A 20,788-nucleotide genomic window follows, 5' to 3' on the forward strand; every position below is an offset into this window, starting at 1 on the left:
AGAGATATACTCAGTAACATTGTTTCCCATTCTAAGTTCAGCGATCTTGGTGAGGGCATTCACCTGCTTATCAACTGGTTGAAAAGCAAGGTTGAAGCTCTTCTCGAATTTGGCAAAAGTCCCAAACTTGGGGGGTGTGGTGCTGAAAGCTTTGCAATAGAAGTTGTCAGCCCATTGTAACGATGGCCGTGGCGCTGGGCTCGAAACCAGGCAATCCAATACCTATGTTCATACCATTCCCTGACCTCCCTTGACCTTCCAAAGGGCCCGCGCACTTGTCCGAACCTTCCGCAGGCAGTTCTCGTGTTCCGAGACCCATCCAAACCTCGCAAGTTACCATACCATGTCCTATCCTCGTCCTTTTGACTTTGCTGGTGTGTTTTCCTTTATTCTAACTATATGTTGACTACATCTTAGTGCTACATGGGTAACAATCCCATCGGCATCCTGTCGGGAGCCTCGGAATATGTATAAGCAGCACGCATTGCGGCTTATTACATGTATACTTGTATTCTTGCACGCCTCGCGGCTTATTACATAGGTTCGGACTTGCTTATCTCGCTACTAGTTTTGCCTATGGATTCCGGCCTCTCACAGAAGTAGGATATAATCTCGCTCGCTGGCTACTGATAGGACACTTCACTTCCTGTACTTCGAGTAGTAATTAGTAGAGTCACCTCAGTATAATCGTAAACTGCGCAATTGATCCTTGTTCATTCGGAACGATTGTCTGGCTAAACCGCTGCCAAATTTGCACTTCGTTTATTCTCAAGCCCTGATAGATTAGTGTTGTTCTGGACTTCAGATGTTGCGCAAAGTCTTATACTGTTATTCGACACACCGACATACTGACACATCGACACACCGACATATATAGACCTTCGGACAGCCTTCGCAAGCCTCGGAAGGCATTGCACTACTTTGGACAACACTTTCGCAGCCTCGGACGACCTTTGGTCACATTGGACAAGTTTCTCGGTACTTCAGAAGAAGTCTCGGAACTACGGGAGAGCATTAAAGAGGTTTTCTTCCAATATCTTGTCTACTCTCTAACTGTATAAGACTTCCCTTGCATTATCAAGGTAGTTCTTAGGTTGTCTCTTGGGACGAAGCATACTCGCATCCCTCAGGACTAGGGACTCACATTCAGTAGAGCCCAGCCCAGATCTACTCTTTACACCATACTTTAGTGCTGTTCTGTGTCATGAACAACAGGGCAACAGAGACCATGGTCTGTTTGTTGTTGTAGACAGTACTGTTGATGAGGAAGTACATCTTCAAGCTATAGAGCCATCATTGCGCGTCGTCGGTGTTACCATCGAAGTCCTTAGGTGCACCTGCTTTGAGCTCAGGGGCACGGACAACGACAGTGTTCTGGGAGGATGATGTGGTGGGGTTAGACATTCTTGTCTTTGGGTTTGCGCTAGTGTTTTGGGGAGGTACTTCGTCTGGAAAGTCCTCTTCAGAAGTTGGAGTGTTTCCTTGATTTTCTTTGTCGTTCAGTCCCTTGTCTGAGTGGTACTGTTCTGTCAGTGAGGTGGGAGAGCTAAACTGTCCATCTACCTCTTCTTCTTCAGGGTCTTCCTGATTAGGGTCGCGCTCCCAGGAGAACTTGCGTGTCCAGGGAGAGGTCATCTTGTATCTGTTTCTGTCCTCAATGGATGTCGAGGGTTAGAAGGGGAACTTGAATCTTTTGTTACGACTTGGATAGTATCTGTTGGCGACGCTCAAACAGAGCGTGTGCTGTCAATGGTCGAGGACGTCCTTGGGCTAGCCCAAGGTTAGGGGTCTTACTTGGCGAGGCTTCGGCAAGTAAGATTTAACGCCTATGTCCAAATTATTGGAGATCGAAGAGTTGAAGGGCATTTGTTCTTGGTCATCGTTAGTGATGTGCAAGGCCCGGCTTCAGGCCATGGGCCGGGCCCAGCCCAGCCGACTTAGGCCGAGCCTAGCCAGGCCTTAGGGTGCGGCCTATGTAGGCTCAAGGCTTGGCCTCAGGTTTGTTCAAGCCTGGGCCAGGCCTTTGAGCCCTGGCTTTCAGCCAACCAAATCTAGTATCTATGACCTGCGGTGATATCCGACAAAATGCATAGTTTCTTCAGTCTGTACTACAGGATCACCCCTCCTTTTTTGCTGATCGCCCGGCTAACCTTATTTTCCAATGGTGCCACGCATCAACTCCGACACTGAGGAAGCGCCTGCACCACGTCCTAAACGGGTTGCTGTGCCATCAGCAAAGGTGATTAGTGTGGACAATGCAGCTGATCAAGAGCTTCTTTCCCACAGAATAGCTCATATCGCAAACCGCACTGCTGTTATCTTGGACCCTACTGACTTAGATGGGGCCGACAACGACAAAATCCAGCTGGTGAGCCCCCATACCAACAAACGGCTCATCAAAGGTAAGTTTTTTTTTTAGTTTTATGTGCTTTACTAACTGCAACCCATTGACAATTCCTACAGGACGAAAACAGGTTGCACAAAGTCCTGATGCCGAGGATGTCGACCTTGCACAGCCTCCTGCTTCTGACGAGGACTACTTGGAAGAAGGAGACCCCCCGGTGTCAGTGAAACCACCGAAAAAACAGCAAAAGAAAGGTACATTTATGTTGTCCTCTTATCACGCTAACTCACTAACAAATGATTGTAGTACCCCTACCTAATGTTACGACTTGGATGGTATCTGTTGGCAACGCTCAAACAGAGCTTGTGTCGTCAACGGTCTGTGGACGTCCTTGGGCTAGCCCAAGGTTAGGGGTCATACTTGGCGTGTCTTCGGCAAGTACGATTTAACGCCTATGTCCAAATCAGGTAGCTTATGTCACGCGGGTGTGAGACGATAAGCTATATCAGCCTAGGCTTACGACACCCGAAGGTTAATCGTAAGGATCGTCGTTAATTAGAAGGACGGAAGTCCGACTAGTTAACAGGGGCTTTGCTCGTCAACGAAGTCGATGAGTAAAGGTTGAGACTATAGGCTTATCCGCGATGAGCAGATAAGAAGATAGAATATAGACTGCTGGCGAGGCAGAAAGGATCACTCAGTTAAGAGTAGGAGGTCAAGAACCAAGTAGATTCAAGTTAGGGAATATAGTACATGGTAGCGAGTTTATATAGAGGACAGGAAACGTTGGGTGATAACTCGTACTACCGGGAGAGGCAACTGGTAAAGGGTAAGACCATAACAGGAAGGCACGTTCGGTCTAGGTAGAACGTGCTAGATAAGAAAGTGAGTCAGAGATCGGATTGAGAAGTGAAACGCGCAGGGGCACGATCGTGCAACTGCAGAACTAAGTATAAGTCGCATGTGTGACTGCGCACCGAGTCAGAGATCAAGAAAGGAAACAGGGCAAAGGGGATGCATCGTGCATCATATCATGGGTTACCGTCCAGACGGTAAGGGCAAGGGGACTGTCCGCAGGATCAGTCAGGTGGTGAAACGGAGCACGGGTATGCTTTGTCAGCGAAAGGATCCGGCCAAATGTACTGGCTTTGCTGAAGCGACAGGTAGAGGGCGAAAGGGAATGCGAGGATGACGAGGATGACAAGGGTAAGGTCGGGGTAAGGGTATGATGTGAGGGCTGATACGAGGAGGATTAGGAGAAAAATGGTAGGGGCCCAAGCATCTAGATGTTCTTGTAACACCTAATGCCGATTCAGTCGATGCGGAAGGCTTTCTTACCGATATCGAAGTCACAGGTATTGACGAACCGTCCAAGCCTCGACGAGAGCAGCGCAGTCGTGATATCGACGCACTGTTCTCTGTTCCATATCTCAAGGACGGCAAGAAATACATACTTTTGGACTGATTAACATTATGATAGAGTCGAGGGCGCAACCTCGCCACTTCATACCATATGGCTGTTACTTCGCACCGCATGGCTACTACTTTGTATCATATTCAAGCTCTGTCATCATTCACATAAGTATCTTGCATCCTCATTGTCCGTGTACCTCAGTTGTTGTTCACCAACACTGAGGTACATATTTTTGTCTTTCTTGCACACAGTTCTTGTACTCATTTAAAATACTCTAGTGTACTTCCTACAGGTTATGAGCCCTGTGTCTTAAACAACACAGAAACCGGAAATATATGAACTCCCTCTCGTTGTAGCAACTCAAGTCTTTCTCTTTGTTCGCTCAAACTCACTCTGACGTGTTGTCTCAACTATGGGAAAATACGACCATATACCAGAGTTAACTGGGGCGGACAATTACATTTCCTGGGAAACGCAGGCACAGCTTGTCTTAACGAACGACGATCTTTGGTGTCATGTCACCGAAAATGCTGGACCAGGTGACATTCTCGGAGCAGCTTCAGTCTTGCCTGTAGCGGCCAATCCAGCAACTCCCACTGATGATGAGAAGGCGGCTATACGATCCTGGCTTATCAATGACTCCAAGGCCAAAACCATTATCCTCTGCAAACTTGCACCAAGTATTCACCTTCTTATCCCCCGTAACACATCAATCACAGCATGCAAAGCATGGAAAATCCTTAAAGATCACTTCCATCGTAATGATGTCAGCTCCCAGTTTGTCATTCGCAGGAAGATTCAGACACTTCGCATGAAGGACGCACATGACGCAAGTAACTATGTCGGTCAGCATATTAGTTTCTGTGACCGTCTCATTGGCATGGGTGCTACTTATTCTGACGAGGAAGCCGTGTTTAATCTTCTTTCCGGGCTACCCACATCCCCTACCTGGCAGCTCTTTCGCATGCAGCTCGAACAACATATGCATGACAGTTTTTCCGCTACCATCGTCAGTTCCGCACTTAACAGTGGACTTCCCATTTCTGCTTCATTCCAAATGAACGGACTGACCTTTGAGAGTTGCACGGCATGGATCACAGCAGAGGCCTCACATATGGTCAACACTCACCCAACCAGTACACCTGGTCCTGGATCCGAATATGCCAATTCTGCGTCCACTCCCTCTGCATCCAATGTCAACTCCATCACCGGTCTGAGGAAACACAAGAATAATCCCAATGGCATCTTCTTCCTGACAACCGGGTGCGGACATGGTGATCACGACAAGGAACATTGTTTCCAGGAAGGCGGGGGGATGGCAGGACAGGCACCTTGGCAAAAGAGGAAGAAGGAGACAGCAGTGGTCGCATCAGGGACTTCTCATACTCCCTCCACGCTGTTATTGGACTCACCACCTGTCACTACAGCCACCACAGCGCTGGCCACACACACATGTGATCTTTCATGCGCAAGCATCGAGCACCTCGACGACGTCTCAGCTCATGCCCATGCATTGTCCACCATCCTGGACTCCGGCACTACCAGCACCCTCATCAGCGACCGCAGCATGTTTTGGACATATTCCACTCAGGACCCCATTATCGTCAAAACGGCGAACCATGGGTCACTTCATACTTCCGGTCATGGTGATTGCATTGCATGGCTCAAAATTGGCGGTACCCGACATCATGTGTGATTTTCAAACTGCCTTCATGCGCCCGGGGTGATGCTGAATCTTCTCTCTGTCGGCTGGATGCTAGCTAAAGGATGGGAGTGCTATTTTCGGGGTGAGCCTCCTTGTTGCGAGCTCGTATATAAAGGAGGATTGCTTGGGGCAGTGCCCATGTCAGGGCACCTTTTCTATGTGGATATCGAGTTTATCCCTCTTCAAGAGTCAGTACCTCTGGTCACTGAACCATCAGAGGTGTCTGCCTTTGCACGTATCCCACTGACATACAATCTCTGGCATGCTCGTATGGGTCATGCTGGAGGAGAGTCTGTCCGCCGCCTTGCTCACACTGCTCATGGCTTCTCCTTAGACGCTAACGAAGCCATGTCACGCTGCAAGTCATGCATCATAGGGAAACATCCACGTCAGCCCCATCCTACATCCCCTTCCCCTCCTGCCTCTCGCTTTCTTGAGTTGATTCACTCAGACATGTGCGGTCCCATTCCGGTTGTCACTCCTCACCATAAGCGCTACTTCATCGTTTTTCTCGATGATCACACCGGAATCCTGGATCTTCAGCTCCTGGCCACCAAGGATCAAGCCTTGGATGCATGGAGGAACATTTGTGCAAGGTGGGAAACTCGCTCTGGTTTGCGCGTTGTTGCTTTCCGTTCGGACAATGGTGGGGAATTCCTCAGTGCCGAACTACAAGCAGCCAGGATCAAGCGCCAACTCTCCACACCATACTCACATCAACAAAACGGGAGAGCCGAACGTGTCATTCGTACAATCGAAGGGCGGATGTACGCCATGCTGAACCACGCACACCTCCCACACAGCCTATGGGGAGAAGCAGCCCTGACTGCAGCATACTTATTCAACCACACTGAATCTCGTGCTCTACCTGCCGGGAAAACACCCTATGAAATGCTGCACAACACTAAACCCGATCTCTCTCACATTCGCGTTTTTGGTGCACGCTGCTTTGCTCGCATTCCCAGTGAGCTCCAGGAAAAGTTAGGTCCTAAATCACGCAAGGCTTACTTTATGGGTTATGCTCCAAGTGGTCGTGCTTGGCGCTGTAGGGATAAGGCAACAGGGACTTTCTTCAACTCTCGTGACATCATTTTTGATGAAACGTTCTCTGGCAGACCTTTCCCATCAGACAGCGATGATTCTGATGAAGAAGACACGACATTGACCCCCACCACTGCACCCGCAACCTCCTCACTGAACATAAGCACCCCTGCACCAATACCCTCCACCACGTGTCGTTCTGAGCGTGCACGCTTGCCCACTGCATGTGGACAGATCTTCCAAGAGAAACTGGCCTCTGACCGTGACTGGTTGGCTCGTCAGCATGAGCTACGTCAGGCTCGTGTTCAGGGAGTGCCCCTTGAAGGAGTGAATGTTGCGCCTAACCCTTCTGAGCCCTCTCTCCAAGATGTCATCGCCAACACAGACACTGACACCATTGTTCCAGACAAGGACGAGGTTGGCTATCCCCGTGTGCTCGCCAATCTCATTGCCACTGAGTTTGCTTGTGTCTCCATTCGTAGTGATACACGACACAATCCACTCACCACAGACTACAACATGAGAATTCCACCCTCCACTTTCAATGAAGCTATGCAGTGTTCGGATCGAGATGACTGGCTCAATGCCATGCACAAGGAAATCAACCTGATGTCAGAGATGGGGGTTTACGAGCTAAAGGAGCTTCCAGAGGGATGTAGGGCGATAGGATGCAGATGGGTTTTGGAGTTTAAAGAGGACGAGAAAGGTGGGCCCGTTCACGAAGTGCGCCTGGTGGTGCAGGGATTCTCGCAGGTGCTGGGTGTCAACTTCGGCAAAACATTTGCACCTGTCGCAAGGCCATCCTCCATCCGACTTCTTTCTGCACACGCAATGGCTCACGACTGGGAGATCAACAGCTTTGATGCCAAACGCGCATTCCTGTGGGGCAAGCTACGCAAAGACGTGTACATGCAGCAACCACCTGGCTTCGAACGCGGAGCAAACCTTGTATGCCACCTCTTGTCTTCACTGTACGGATTAAAGCAAGCTGCGTACAATTGGTATGAGCTCTTGCATGCTGTTCTCACACATTTAGCACTCCTCTGTTGCGAAGCCGACTATGCTGTCTTTGTATATGATCACGTCAATAGCGAGGGGGTGCACATCATCTGCATCATTGTGTGGCACATCGACGATGGCCTTGCAGGCTGCAACAATAGGAAGTTCCTCGATTGGGTTAAGGGTCGCATTGCAGAACACTTTGGCATTGCAGACTTAGGGCCAGTTGTCAAGCACCTGGGTGTTCAGTACATTCGCTCGCATGCTACACGAGAGTTGTGGATGCATCAACAAGACTATATAATTTATCTCCTCAAAGAGCATGGTCTTCGTCAATGCAATCCGGTATCACTGCCAATGGACCCCATGTTCCCTTTTGGATGAGACACGGACATTCATCCTCAGATCGACAATCTTCAGTCAGAGTACCGTAAGCTCGTTGGAGAATTGCTTTACCTTGCGATGTACACACATCCTGACATTGCCCTCGCCGTCATGAAGCTTGCCCAACATAATTCCAACCCGGAGCTTCGTCATTATGCCGCTGCAAAGCGCATCCTTCACTATCTTTCCGGGACACTATCCTATCGGGTCCACTATGGAGGGAAGAACGCAGACAGCACCATCCATGGGTTCAGCGATGCTGATTGGGCAATGTCTCCCGAGGATCACATCTCCATTACAGGATATGTTTGGTACTATCATGGTGGCCCTATCTCACATGCAGCAAAGAAACAGACCACCCAGGCATTGTCTTCTGTAAAATCGGAGTACATGGCATTGATGGGGGTGATCCAGGATGGACTCTGGATCAAATCTTTCTGTGAATGCCTGAAGATCGCCTTCACTCTTCCTCTCAAGCTCTATGCAGACAACACAGGTGCCATCGCACTATCTGCAGAGGCCGCTAATCACTCCAGAACGAAGCACATTGACTTGCACTATCACTTTATCAGACAGCACATTGATGCTGGCATCTTCTTACCTATCTGGGTTTCTACCCACCGCAACAGCACCGACATTTTTACTAAAGTCCTCCCATGTCCCGCATTCGTGGCTCACCGTTCAGGTCTGTCCCTCATGGCGGGTTGAGGGGGTGTGTTGGAGATTAGAGAAACAAGGGGGTGTGTTGGAGATCAAAGAGTTGAAGGGCATTTGTTCTTGGTCATCGTTTCTCTACTTTTGGACTGATTAACATTATGATAGAGTCGAGGGCGCGACCTCGCCACTTCATACCATATGGCTGTTACTTCGCACTGCATGGCTACTACTTCATATCATATTCAAGCTCCATCGTCATTTGCATAAGTATCTTGCATCCTCATTGTCTGTGTACCTCAGACATTGGATAAGTACCTTCGGACATCGTTTCGCACCATCGGACATTTTGTTATTTGCATTACTGACACATTTTTACTACTAATACCAATTAGCAATCCCTTTAGGATCGAACGCACTTGCTCTGCAAGTATAGCAGCATAGGTCGTGCTAAGATCTATCTAAATATTTGTTGTCTAGGTAGTACGATTTCTGCTGAGCCCAGCGGAAATCAGCTTTCTACATCGGGTAGCTTATGTCAAGCGGGGGCTCGATAATAAGCATATCTGCCAAGGCTTACGACACCCGAAGGTTAATCATAAGATCTGTGTTAATTAGAAGGACGGAAGTCCAACTAGTTAACAGGGGCTTTGCTCGTCGACGAAGTCAATGAGTAAAGATTGAGACTAGAGACTTATCCACGATGAGCAGATAAGAAAGTAGAATATAGACTGCTGGCTAGGCAGAAAGGATCACTCTTGTTAGGAGTAGGAGGTCAAGAACCAAGTAGATTCAAGTTAAGGAATAAGATACATGGTATCGAGTTTATATAGAGGAGAGGATGCATATTAGTGGATGATAACTCATACTACCAGAAAGAGAACTGGTCAAAGGGTGATACTAGAAAAAGAAGGCACGTTCGAGGTGAGTCATAGGTGAACCGGAACGTGCAAGTAAGAAAACGAGTCAAAGATAGAAACAGGAAGTGAAACACGCAGGGGCACAATCGTGCAACTGCGGAGCTAAATATAAGTACACATGTGCAACTGCGCACCGAGTCATAGATCAAGAAAGGGAATAGGGTAAAGGGGATGCAGCGTGCATCGTATCATAGGTTACCAGTCTGGACGGTAAGGGCAAGGGGACTGTCCACAGGATCAGTCAGGTGGTGGAACTGGAGCATGGGTATGCTTCGTCAGAGAAAGGGTCCAGCCAGATGTACTGGCTCTGCTGGAGTGACAGGTAGAGAGCGAAAGGGGAATGCGAAGATGACGAGGATAACAAGAGCAAGGTCAGGGGTAAGGGTGTGATGCAAGGGCAGAGACGAGGAGGATAAGGAGAAAAATAGTAGGGGTCCAAGTGTCTAGATGTTCTTGTAACAGTGTGTAGGAAATGTGGGAGAATTCGAGGGAAGTGCCTGTGGAGGCGCGAGGCTTTCACACAATTTTGAAAATGAATCATTTTCTGATGGACTCACTACACAGATTTGCAATCAGATCATGGCACTTTATGGATGCTTATCACAAAGGCCTAAACAGGAGCCAAGCTGCTTGGGCAGCAAAGAAATATCGTGGACATTGTGTTCTTCCTGATTCAATCCTCACTGAGCTCAATGCAGCACATATAATCTAGGTAATTTTTATTTAGTATTTGCATAGTATACAATACATACACATTATCTACATTATCATCACTACTTACTTACCAGTAGTACAGTACTTACTCTTCACAGTTTTTCTATGCTGTCCATAATAGGAATTTTGACCGCAGCTCTCGGTCTCGAAATGATTACTCATCCAGCCAACGTACATGTCACACCTTGGTCACAGCATGTGAGGTTTGCTGAAACCATGCAAAGTCTACCTTAATAGGTACACTACAAACAGGATAGTATCTATCCAACAGCAAGTCTGACAGACGGATGTTGTGCTGACACACCAACATCGCTGGTGTATCTTACAATAGCTGACAGGTATCACACAATATCATGTGGAGTCTGAGTTTGGCAATTTTGGTGATGATTGTACAATCCTTTACAAATACACAATTTCATCCTGTTATCTCGCCCGATTCATTTAGTGTTCGTCCCACGCCATTTTACATGATGAGTGCCAAAGGCACCTCCCACGAGAAGGTCTTGGATGAGGTTATAAAGCGAAGCATAAGCGAAACAAAATGACAATACTCAAAAGGATTGCTGCATCAGTATGCTACAACCCATTGTCGGCGACAATGCAGGACACTGAATTTGCAGGTGTTGTATTTACCACTCAATTTTTTCGCTGTATAAATTATCACATCTAGCAGGAGCAAAATTATATCCTTTGCATCACCAAAACTGCCCAAATGTCACAACAGGTAACATTAGGTAACACTACCTTATCTGGGATTTTTCCCATGATCGAGTGTTATGGCCCCATATATGCATGTGTCATATGAGCCGGGCACATTATATGGTAGTGATAATTATTACATGTAGCTCATTATAGTTTTGTACCGGCACTGACTAACATGATGAAATTTGTCACAGGGTTGTAACAGGCAGAACCTGAACAAACTTTCTGTTTCAATCAGGACTAGAGATTCTCAGAGGGCTCGTTCTGCTCTACCCATGGGCTACTATGCTGAGGTATAAACACCAAACAAGTACAAATGCATGACTTGGGCATTTTTGACACATTCCTGTGAGTCCTCTGCTTTATCTCAACATTGTTTCAACAATGGTTCCAGGCCCCATCTTACACCAAATGTTTCTCCTTCTTGTATATACTTGTGTCTTGTATCTTTTTCTCTTCATTCACAATTCCCTGTTGAACTCACACCTAGCCTTACAGCACACATGCACATATATGCATGGAAAACTCATCTGTAAGCCGTCCTTAACATCATCTGTCCTGCAGGTATTGAGAATGACTCTAGGCCGTGCAATCCATCTTCTAAAGTATGGGTCAGTGTGTATGCCTCATTTGAGTTAGGTCTCATGGTCTGTCATGGAGAACTCCTCCACACATTCGAGATCTCTGTCAGAGAACTACTATATCGCAGTGAAAACTTAAAGACAGATGACGGACATCACTCGAGCCTCACTGACCGAACACATCACTGATCCTTTTGACAGGATGTGAGTTTGTTGATCCTCTGTTGAGCTCAAGCCTCGCCGACCAAAGACGTCGCTGATCTGTGAACTCAGAATCACAAAGATGAACATATCATTCCTTCACAAGAAGACCCAGAAAAGCTAGAACAAAAACAACCAGCTCATCCAATCATGTTGTATGCTCCCCTATACAATGGTCTTTGTGCCGCACTCGCTTTCAGTCAGTCACAATACTCTTTTTTTGTTTTCTTTGCCTCACTTTCTCTAGTCTTTATCGGCAACGGTGTCCACACTCTCCTTTTTTTATTTCGTCTCCATTCACATGCTCATTATGACAATCATCCACCACTGTACGCTTTCACGGACTTATAATACTCGCATGGACCCACAACTGCTTGTATGTTTCTTTTTTCATTCTGCTACACTCAATGATGTCACCTGTATGCTCTGTTTTCGTTTCTGACTTCGCACTCATGTCCAGTCGATTGGTACACTGTTGCCATGTTAATACTACATTATAATGTTACTATACTACATGTATTCGAATAGCACAATCATATGTTGTTATAATCCGATATCAGCATGATTGTGTGATATAATGCAATGTCATATGGTAGCGATCTGGAACATGTATTCACACATATCACAACTCTGGAACATTCCTCCAACTATATCATAAAAATCGTTTCCTTGTATTCTCATATATCTGACACCCAATTGTAGACAGTTGTCACAGTCCATACAGTGTGTCACAGCCGTTACAGGTGTATATATAGTTAGGTATAGGATGAGCAATTTTGGTGATGCTCTACAATTCACACGGCCACAATAACAAGGTCTCATCAATTCACTGATGCGAATTGTTGAAGTTCATCCCTACTTTGCGCTCCGAATCAGTATGTGTTCTAATAAAGAGTTTTATCTCTAACCCATCATTTGCGTCGCCACAGTGCTTTCTCACTGCTACTAAGAGTGACAACAGTACTGAGTCGACGTGCGGCCACCAATGGTCAAGTTGCAAGTTCTGGTCTTTATAACACGGGTTTCTGGGCACGGGGTCCCCCCGCACGACTGCCAAGAGCATGCGGTGCCAGTACTAGGTCCATCATGATCGTCAAGTACGGCTGCTCGTGCACTAAGAGGACCAACAGCCGTAACTGTAAGGACAATGATCGCCAAGATATTCATCTGAACCCTCAGTGTCATCAGTCAAATCTACAGGTTGGTGAGTGAGCCAGGCTTACAGTTAAAAAGTGCGAAGTCTTTAAGCTGAGTGTGGGTTGTTTTTTTGTTGGTCGTTCTGTGCTCATGCACTTTATAGCTGCTGCTAGTTAGAATTTTTTGTTTGCAAGTTCGAAAATAGAAACCATGCCTCGTAGTCTCCCTCAGGAAGATCACATCATGAGCATGCGAGATTCCTTTAGCACGCAATCCTCGCACAAGGACTTGCACAAAGGTTAAGGCTAAATCAAGAGTTCATCGGCACGAACGGATAGATCTCTGCGGAGTCTCTTTCCCGTCCGCCGGTTCGCTCATCGTGCAATAGCCCTGCCCTTCCAGACTCTGCATCTCCTCAAACACGTAATTTCGACTTCTGGCAGACGGGGAAGAGACACCGCAGAGATATATCCGTTCGTGCCGATGAATCTCTGGCGTCTATCCTAGGGTCACTAACTATTCTGTATGTTTCCAGCCCCCTTCCGTGACACATACTACTGGGTCGTCCACTCCGGCGTCGACGGATAGCCACAGTTCCGGTTTCAGTTTTTCTCCTCCCCACACACCACTGTTCGCTGCTACTCCAGAAGAACTTCACCTGTTCCCTAGCGCTCAAGTCATACAGAAACCGTATCTGAGAAGTCCAGCTCCACAAACCTTGTCGGCATTCCGTGCTCGCATTCTGACATTCCGAGGCTGACGCTACTCGCCTCAGGTCGAATGCATTTTGGGAACTCCGCAGGAGTATTGCCGTAAGCGGGGAAGGCCTTGTAAAACGAATGCGTGATTTTGAGTATTCCCGTTCAAAGTCGGGTATATACAAGCGCGCTAGGACTGTTGACAGACAAAGGACCAAGAAACGGCATTCCCTCAGCGTCCCCGTGACCAGATGTGTCAGAAGGCCTAATAGTTCTGAGACCGACGAGGATGATGTCCAAATATACTCTAGAGAACTTTGTGGTCTCCCCGTCTCCCGTCAAAAACGAGCATCGAGCCTCGGGTCCATGGACCTTGGACGACGATGAGATACAGTCCAGTCCTTTATCAGAATATATGGATCAAGCATCCACCCGCTCTTCGTCTTCCAACGATGACGCAGACGATCTTTCTCGCCGCTCCTTTAACAGCACATTCCACCCTGACGCATTGCATTCAACATCATCATCTCCAGCATATAAATATTCTGCTTATACCACGGCATTTAGTCCACCTCTATCTGGCCCTTCATCGAGCTCTCTAGCTTGTTCCTTTGATGCACTACGTTCCAGTCCTATACAAAACTCAATCTCTCGATCATCTCATCCCACTGCCGCATCCTCTGCATCCAGCCAAGAAGATGTGACTTTGACCTCTTCTGCCTCGCGGACTGAAAAGGCCATTGCGGCTCTCAGTCTGGCTATAGCCAACGGTGCGGCAGGTCTAGGCGACGACACCCTTCGTGATATTCCTTCTGTTATAATAGTATGCATGTTCAACGCGACTTAAGAATAGCACTTGAGATCCGTACGAGAGACATTACACTAGAGTTAGTATAGATTGCGACAAAGCAGGAATACAACAATGGAATCAAATCGAAAGCAAGTTGAGTGGTGTAATGGCTTGATGCCTAAGCACAAGAATCTTCCGTAGTGGCATTCGGATAAGTGGTATCAATGGGTATTGGTTCGGCTCCACCATCCCGCTGCCCAGCTCCTTCTGGACTTGCGTGCACCGAAGTCGCACGCGGTGAAGCATGCACTGAGGGATGTTGCTGAGATGTACCTCGTCCCCGTTCCCTCTGTAACCTATCAACCATTTCTTCCATCTGAATGCGCAAGCGCATTTCATCTAGATAAAGTTCTTCAGCACGTTTTCGAGCCTGACATTCAATTTCTAGTTGACGTTTCATGGCTAGTTCCCAGAAACAGTCAGTTCAGGTCGAAAGTAATGCAACTGAGGTAAGTACCGGCGATTAAGTGCTGCACAGCAGGTGGGACGTAAACAGATGGCGCTGCGGGAGACATTGGTACCCATGGCGAAAGCACCTCATGCAGGTCCAGCATGTGAAAACCCCAAACAACATCCTCGATATCGGCTTGAGATGAAACAACGTGCTCGATATCGACGGCAGGAGAAGCTCTAGTCGAGGATTCTTCATGTTCGACAGGGGCAGCAGGTCCAGCCAAAATCGTGGTCTCTGGGAGGATCTCAAGCTTTGGCAGTATAGGACTACTGGTGAGATGCAACGTCGTAATTTTACGGTCAGTAGCAAGTAGTTGTGAAGGCTGATTCACAACCTCTAGAGAACCGATGACAGGCGTATGTGAAGCCTTGGCTGTTGTTTCCGTTGTCTCCTCATTAACATGCTGCGATGGAGCCATATCCTCAACCGCTGGATGAATATTCTCCGGTGACGAGCTCGGATACCTTAAGTCACAATCTGATAAACTATATTGTAGGACAGATTCCCCATCCAGCGGGAGCGGGGGAGTGAATGGCAATTCATTTGTAGCAGGCACGTCCGAGTCTGGGTGTGGCTCAGTCACTTGGTTAGACAAGGAGCCGGAATCTTGTTTTATGTGGTCGTTGGTTGGGGTGGGGTGTGGTTCATTGGGTTCAGCCACTTCACCGGATGGCATCTCTGCTTTGTTGCAGGGTTCATGGCTTCCACATTTGCTCGATAGATGCGACGTTGTATCCGTACCTGCACTCGTACTTGATAGCAGTGTTCCTTGAGACATGCGAAGATTTGCCCACTCTTCCATAAGGGCAGCCTTTACACCATCATCTGCAAGACTGGTTTTACGCAGAGGGCCTATCTTCTTCTTGAGAGTAGATGCTGAAAGTGTCGAGCACCCTGTGCCACTGTGCTCCTCTTGTGATGACTCGACCGAGTCCAAGGAATCCTTGGAAGCTAAGTATGGATAGATGTCTCGACTTTTTGTAAAAATAAAAGGATGGATCTTCTTTGCCAACCGTGATGACATCCGAGGTGTTATCGTAGTTTCAGACCGAAGAGATGTATCGGACACCGAGACGAAAGCCCGAGTCAAATCAGCCTTTGAGCCACACCGAGTTGCGGACTTGAATTTCGATTTTTTCCGAGGCGGCCTCGAACTGAGGCTAGCAGTCAGGTTGTCTGGAACATGTGGTTGGCTAGAGGTTTCCACTATATCATTGTTTTTGGATGCTGGCGATACAATGCATGCTTTTAACACGTTGTTATTTCTCAGCAAGGAAATGTTCACCAGAAACGAACTCACGTGCACAAACGATATCAGGAGATGACCCGTCTATTGTATGGTCGGTGCCATCGAGATCATTGGCGTCCTCAAGTACTGAGCGTCCTAAAAGTTCGTCCATTCGTGCGACGAGGAGTGTTTCATGAACTGACACCACGTACTCCTCTTGTTCAACATAATTCTAATGCGAGTCCGTTACAACTTGAAAGTGATGAAAGATGGCATGCTCCTGATTTTGTGTTATTCAGGGTTGAAGTGAATCATGGGTGAACCAATAATGAGCCGGAGGGTTGTTGCGAGTGATCTCCAGAGTTTACTCACCTACAAACACAAGATGAAGACAATAATCACAAGCCTGGAAGTGAAATCCGTGACTGGGCACTCCGAAAGCTTGCAAAATAAATTTCACCGACTTATACAGGATTTGGGATCGTGAGAAACAACCGTTGTGGTATGAAGAAGCGCTTAAAAGTGATCGCACAACCTCAAGCTTATACACAACTGAACCAAGGCGGTGTTCATCGCTAATGACAACGGGAAAACAATCTAACGATACAGTGCACTAATAGTACTGGTACATGGGTCTGAACATAAATATAGAACAGAACACTAGTAGGTGCGATGCATACTACTATAACGTGTTTATTACATAGTGGCACCTATCACCTTCGCAGCCAAAGCGCGCAGGATCTGGTTAGACCTCGTCAGACGGCACAATAGAGTTGATGAATTGAGCGCTTACTTCCGCCTTCTGACTACCTCCAAGTTCGGAGAATACTGCAGCAACACTCTTACCTTTGGCATCACGTATCGCACCGACGCGGTTACCTGCATATGCGCCTATCATGAGACCCGGTAAATTAGCGACTATGAATCCCATTCCTGATGAATAGATGGTTCATCAAGAGCGTCGTATCAGAAGATAGATAACTAACCGCCACCACAAACGGCGCCAATGTATGACCACCATGGCGCGTGACGTTCAACCTCCGGACGGAGCAGCTATACAATGGTTAACCAATATACAAGGCCGAGAAAGTGGGAGTAGAACCTCTTCAAACACGTCCGCAAATACGTTCTCGGCGTCAGGTCTCGGCTCTTGAGCTGGTGCTGTGCCTGCACCTCCAAACATGCTGGCAAACTGCGTAAAGAAATTCGAAGACGCCTTCGGGTCACTGCTTTTATCCCCGGCCCGCTTTGATGAGTATAGTGCATCATATTCTTTCCGTCGCACTGGATCCGACAAAACATAGTAGGCATCGGCTACGGCCTGCTTAATAAGTTAACATGCTTTCCAGGGTAGTAGACACGTTGCATGAACTTGGAACTTTTCTGTCGCTGTCTTTCTCTCATCTTCAGTGGCATTGGAAAATCTATCCGGATGAGTCCTGTAAAGCTAGATAGTTAAGTAGAAAGAAGTGCTACTGGTGTTATGACTGTCAATGCACCTGAGTGACTCCTTTTTATAAGCCTGTCTGATCTCCTCGGCGGTGGCCGTCTTTGACACATTGAGCAGTGCATAATAATCGGGAAAGCTCGCCATTGGGAGTATCAGGAATATCGAGGGGAAAAGAACCAGGTATATATATATGACGGTATGGAGAATGAGGTGCTTGCTCCAAGCTTGCTCCTTAAGGTCGTGTCTTCTAGGTTGAATTATATCATTAGTCAGCCCGTCGCCGCTCCGAAGAATCCCCCGTAACGATGTTTGCTTTTAATACCAACTTGATCTCCTCCACAACTGTTTTGTGACTAGCGCTATTTTCACAGTCATGCACCCTTGACATTCACCCTAACTCCGCATCTGCGTTGCACAGCGTGCATGGTTCAATGGCAGCTGTGCTCCATCGACACGTCATGATTTGACAGACTCTTCTTATACTGACCATAAAAATGTGGTGCACATTATTTATGATATACTGCCGCTCATGTGTTTGGGTATCCTTGCCGGCTTGCTCACTTTATCATTGGTCATCTGACCCCTCAACATCGTCGATAACTCCTGTAGTGTGCTGGAGACCAGTGCATGCCAGGGCCTTGACAGACATTGAGTTAGCAAAAGCCCGCGCAAATGAGGTCACCACGGCCGCTGTGCAAACAGTTCACACTCCCAGCACCAGTGGATCCAGTTTCAACGATCACAACTCCACCTACTCCACGTGATATTTCCACATTGGTTGATTGTGTTTTGCAACGCGCATGCTTCTTGCACCTGCATTTTTGCACTGCACAGACGCTCAAGCCAGCGCTCTACATCTACCTGATATTTACGGGCGTCTAGTTCGCTCGCTGCTGCCGTACAACTATATGCCCAATCTTGACACAAGAGGTACGCCGTTTTTGCGACTTGCCAAGCCAACGTCACTTTGGCTGCGAGTCAATTGAAAGCGCACTGCCTGGCCTTCGCGGCAACGAGACCTCCAAGCTCCTTAAGCGGGAAACATCCTTTACAATATGGTGGTTTTTAGGGCTGCGGAACGTTCATTTTCTGGCTTCGGTGGTAATATTATACCCATTTTGATATGCGTGAGTTACCCCTACTTGAAAGCATTGCCGCATTTTTCGCGCATTGAATTTCCCAGACAAAGTGGGAGTAGCATATGCCCACGTTTGTGTACAACTGAGTCTGGGGCTAGACTGTATTGCACGGCATCTGGGGCGGCCGCTGCAAAGCGCGTGTCTCTGCTAGCGTAACTTCAAGTTCAAGTAGATCTATTCGTGAGGTACTATATACACTGACTCTGAGTAACGTATGCAGCTTTGTTCCACGTGAAGGTGGGAGTGTTGATGAGGCGGCGTTCCCGATAAATCGATAACGGCCCGTGTCTTAAAGAAGCTTAAGCACATCTACCAATATATATATATACCAGTACTTGATCTTTATCTCACAGACACCCACAACTCGAACGCAATGGCGAACAACCTTCTTCAAAGTCCAGCGCATGCAAGCGCCGTTCCTTTTTCTCGGCCCCCAACTCCCGGAGTACACCCTCTCCAAGTTGGTTTTTGTGGCCTTGGGTCTATGGGCTATTTTATGGCCCGAAATCTAGCTAATTCCTTCAAATCTCAACTCCCACCTCTTCTCGTGTACAACAGGACTGTGTCAAAGTCTCAGAAGCTCCTCGCAGAACTTGGCGCATCCACCGTCAGAGTCGCCGATACTCTTCACCAGCTGGCTACGGAGTGCGACGTTATCTTCACTAATCTTGCGAACGATGCTGTAGTAACAAGTGTCTACAACGAGTTTGCGAAGGCTCTTGCCGTACGCCGTAATTATATCTTCTTGCAGGATAAGATAGTCACGCTGCCATCATCAGCAATTACCTCCAACCAAGGCCAAAATATTTGTTGAGATGAGCACGGTAAGGCTGATATCCACTTCTTGTTTTCATGCTCAACGATGCTGTCAGATTTACCCTACGTTGGCTGGTGCGTAGAACGTATCTCTGCCACTTACGGAACCATGAACAACTTTGCTATAGGCGATCTTGACAGACTGTTGTCGAGCCATCCGCACACCCACTTTGTCACTTCACCTATCTTTGGACCTCCCCTAGCGGCAGATAAGGCCACCCTTCTTATTCCAATGAGTGGAGATTACCGGTCCAAGAAGGAAGTCGCCTTTCTCCTAGTCCCGGCAGTGGGCCGCAAAGTAATTGACCTCGGAGGAAATGTGGAAAAAGGTAAGATTATAAGAGTGGTTGCGAGGAAAGTCTTAAATGTGTGGGGTTTTCAGCTCCGACACTAAAGTTGATCGGTAATGGTATGATCATGGGTATGAATGAGCTCCTCGCCGAAACTTTGACGCTTGGAGAAAAGTCTGGCATCGGACAGCAGACTGTATACGATGTGATTAAAGGTAAACTTTAGAATGCGTCTTGCTCTACTTCGACGGAGAGCTGATAACGATCACATTCAGATCTCATGCCAGCACCAGGGTATGCATGTCGTCAATTGTACTACTTGAAATTTCTGAAGCTGACGCATGACAATAGTGTGGTGGCCTATGGTAACAAGATGGTCAACGACTTGTTTGATGGCTCCGTTGGTTTTGCCTTGGATGGTGGGATAAAAGACGCCAAGTCGGTACCTCGAGGTGCTCGCAATGAACATTCTTTTCTAATGATTTTCAATCCAGTCACATCCGCCGCCTGTCCGCGGAGCTAAACTCCCCGATGCCTACAGGTATGAACAATTTTACCTTCAGGCATCCAGAGATACTCATATTTCATAGTTGATAACGCGCATCGTGCCATGATCGGCGCCCGAGCGATGCACCAGGCACAAGTGGCTGCAGGGACACAGCAGTGGGACATTATGGACTGGAGCGCACTGATTGCAAGCAGCCGAGTTGGTGCTGGATTGAATCCATTTGACAGCAAGAAGGTCGGTGCTTGAGTTCTCGGCCTATTTGATGATAGACTGAAGTCGAGTCCAGGGAACAGGACCAACACGAGAAGACTGAGGAATAAGCAGTGAGCTCCAAGTCATCTCAAGCATTGGAAGTCAAGGTGTATATATTAATTTGACAGAACAACCATAGAATTGAATTGCATGAAGACGTGAATGTACCTTCAATAGAGAAATGTAATCCTGGTAGCATCGGAGAAATGAAAATCGCCCTTCATCAGAATAAGGCAGTCATCCCAACAATTGCTTAACTATCCTGCAGGTAGTCACCCTTGTTGTTTGGCGAATCCCAAAAAAGTTG

The 20,788-nt window shown here is 47.5% G+C and overlaps 7 protein-coding genes across 7 annotated transcripts; 4 read left to right on the top strand and 3 right to left on the bottom strand.

The window, feature by feature from the left end:
* Positions 1 to 10,008: 10,008 nt before the first annotated feature.
* EDB93DRAFT_1074839 (uncharacterized protein) lies at positions 10,009 to 10,173 on the top strand (the record flags this gene model as incomplete). The annotated part of the gene is made up of 1 exon (XM_041445125.1): positions 10,009 to 10,173. One exon carries the CDS (start codon positions 10,009 to 10,011, stop codon positions 10,171 to 10,173), a length of 165 nt encoding a protein of 54 aa, XP_041313324.1.
* Positions 10,174 to 12,495: 2,322 nt separating this feature from the next.
* EDB93DRAFT_1111052 (uncharacterized protein) lies at positions 12,496 to 12,956 on the bottom strand. The gene is made up of 2 exons (XM_041448063.1): positions 12,589 to 12,956; positions 12,496 to 12,534 (listed from the first exon to the last, which is right to left on the bottom strand). The coding sequence occupies exon 1, from the start codon at positions 12,842 to 12,844 to the stop codon at positions 12,605 to 12,607; it is 240 nt and encodes a 79-aa protein (XP_041313325.1). The 5' UTR covers positions 12,845 to 12,956; the 3' UTR covers positions 12,496 to 12,534; positions 12,589 to 12,604.
* A 541-nt stretch (positions 12,957 to 13,497) lies between these two features.
* On the top strand, positions 13,498 to 14,317 carry EDB93DRAFT_1111056 (uncharacterized protein; the record flags this gene model as incomplete). Its single annotated transcript, XM_041448064.1, has 2 exons — positions 13,498 to 13,856; positions 13,894 to 14,317. Coding segments are annotated over exons 1-2 (645 nt in total), but the record flags the coding sequence as incomplete, so codon positions are not given.
* On the bottom strand, positions 14,314 to 15,867 carry EDB93DRAFT_1111058 (uncharacterized protein). The gene is made up of 2 exons (XM_041448065.1): positions 14,803 to 15,867; positions 14,314 to 14,747 (listed from the first exon to the last, which is right to left on the bottom strand). The coding sequence occupies exons 1-2, from the start codon at positions 15,820 to 15,822 to the stop codon at positions 14,463 to 14,465; spliced, it is 1,305 nt and encodes a 434-aa protein (XP_041313327.1). The 5' UTR covers positions 15,823 to 15,867; the 3' UTR covers positions 14,314 to 14,462.
* A 720-nt stretch (positions 15,868 to 16,587) lies between these two features.
* Positions 16,588 to 17,718, bottom strand: EDB93DRAFT_1111067 (DnaJ domain-containing protein). The gene is made up of 6 exons (XM_041448066.1): positions 17,526 to 17,718; positions 17,399 to 17,465; positions 17,129 to 17,347; positions 17,013 to 17,079; positions 16,820 to 16,959; positions 16,588 to 16,767 (listed from the first exon to the last, which is right to left on the bottom strand). The coding sequence occupies exons 1-6, from the start codon at positions 17,618 to 17,620 to the stop codon at positions 16,723 to 16,725; spliced, it is 633 nt and encodes a 210-aa protein (XP_041313328.1). The 5' UTR covers positions 17,621 to 17,718; the 3' UTR covers positions 16,588 to 16,722.
* Positions 17,719 to 17,807: 89 nt separating this feature from the next.
* Positions 17,808 to 18,875, top strand: EDB93DRAFT_1111069 (uncharacterized protein). The gene has a single exon (XM_041448067.1). It carries the CDS (start codon positions 17,971 to 17,973, stop codon positions 18,238 to 18,240), a length of 270 nt encoding a protein of 89 aa, XP_041313329.1. The 5' UTR covers positions 17,808 to 17,970; the 3' UTR covers positions 18,241 to 18,875.
* Positions 18,876 to 18,880: 5 nt separating this feature from the next.
* Positions 18,881 to 20,710, top strand: EDB93DRAFT_1111072 (NAD(P)-binding protein). The gene is made up of 11 exons (XM_041448068.1): positions 18,881 to 19,339; positions 19,395 to 19,439; positions 19,488 to 19,506; positions 19,560 to 19,760; positions 19,814 to 19,936; positions 19,997 to 20,015; positions 20,073 to 20,159; positions 20,216 to 20,262; positions 20,312 to 20,463; positions 20,516 to 20,552; positions 20,610 to 20,710. The coding sequence occupies exons 1-10, from the start codon at positions 18,989 to 18,991 to the stop codon at positions 20,540 to 20,542; spliced, it is 1,071 nt and encodes a 356-aa protein (XP_041313330.1). The 5' UTR covers positions 18,881 to 18,988; the 3' UTR covers positions 20,543 to 20,552; positions 20,610 to 20,710.
* Positions 20,711 to 20,788: the final 78 nt, after the last annotated feature.

This window comes from Suillus bovinus, assembly GCF_016758785.1.
Source record: "Suillus bovinus strain UH-Sbo-P2 chromosome Unknown EDB93scaffold_1, whole genome shotgun sequence".
NCBI lineage: Eukaryota > Fungi > Basidiomycota > Agaricomycetes > Boletales > Suillaceae > Suillus > Suillus bovinus.

Bases quoted from the DNA above. Each gene is read 5' to 3' on its own strand.
- EDB93DRAFT_1111052 (XM_041448063.1), bottom strand. From the start codon at position 12,844: ATGACACTGAGGGTTCAGATGAATATCTTGGCGATCATTGTCCTTACA.
- EDB93DRAFT_1111058 (XM_041448065.1), bottom strand. From the start codon at position 15,822: ATGTCATCACGGTTGGCAAAGAAGATCCATCCTTTTATTTTTACAAAA. The intron at 14,748-14,802 runs GGTACTTACCTC...TTCTGGGAACTA, and splicing joins CTGTGCAGCACTTAATCGCC to GCCATGAAACGTCAACTAGA.
- EDB93DRAFT_1111067 (XM_041448066.1), bottom strand. From the start codon at position 17,620: ATGGCGAGCTTTCCCGATTATTATGCACTGCTCAATGTGTCAAAGACG. The intron at 17,348-17,398 runs GTTCATGCAACG...CTTATTAAGCAG, and splicing joins CAGCGACAGAAAAGTTCCAA to GCCGTAGCCGATGCCTACTA. The intron at 16,768-16,819 runs GTAAGCGCTCAA...AGGTCTAACCAG, and splicing joins GAGGTAGTCAGAAGGCGGAA to ATCCTGCGCGCTTTGGCTGC.
- EDB93DRAFT_1111069 (XM_041448067.1), top strand. From the start codon at position 17,971: ATGTGGTGCACATTATTTATGATATACTGCCGCTCATGTGTTTGGGTA.
- EDB93DRAFT_1111072 (XM_041448068.1), top strand. From the start codon at position 18,989: ATGGCGAACAACCTTCTTCAAAGTCCAGCGCATGCAAGCGCCGTTCCT. The intron at 20,263-20,311 runs GTATGAACAATT...CATATTTCATAG, and splicing joins AAACTCCCCGATGCCTACAG to TTGATAACGCGCATCGTGCC. The intron at 20,464-20,515 runs GTCGGTGCTTGA...AGTCGAGTCCAG, and splicing joins ATCCATTTGACAGCAAGAAG to GGAACAGGACCAACACGAGA.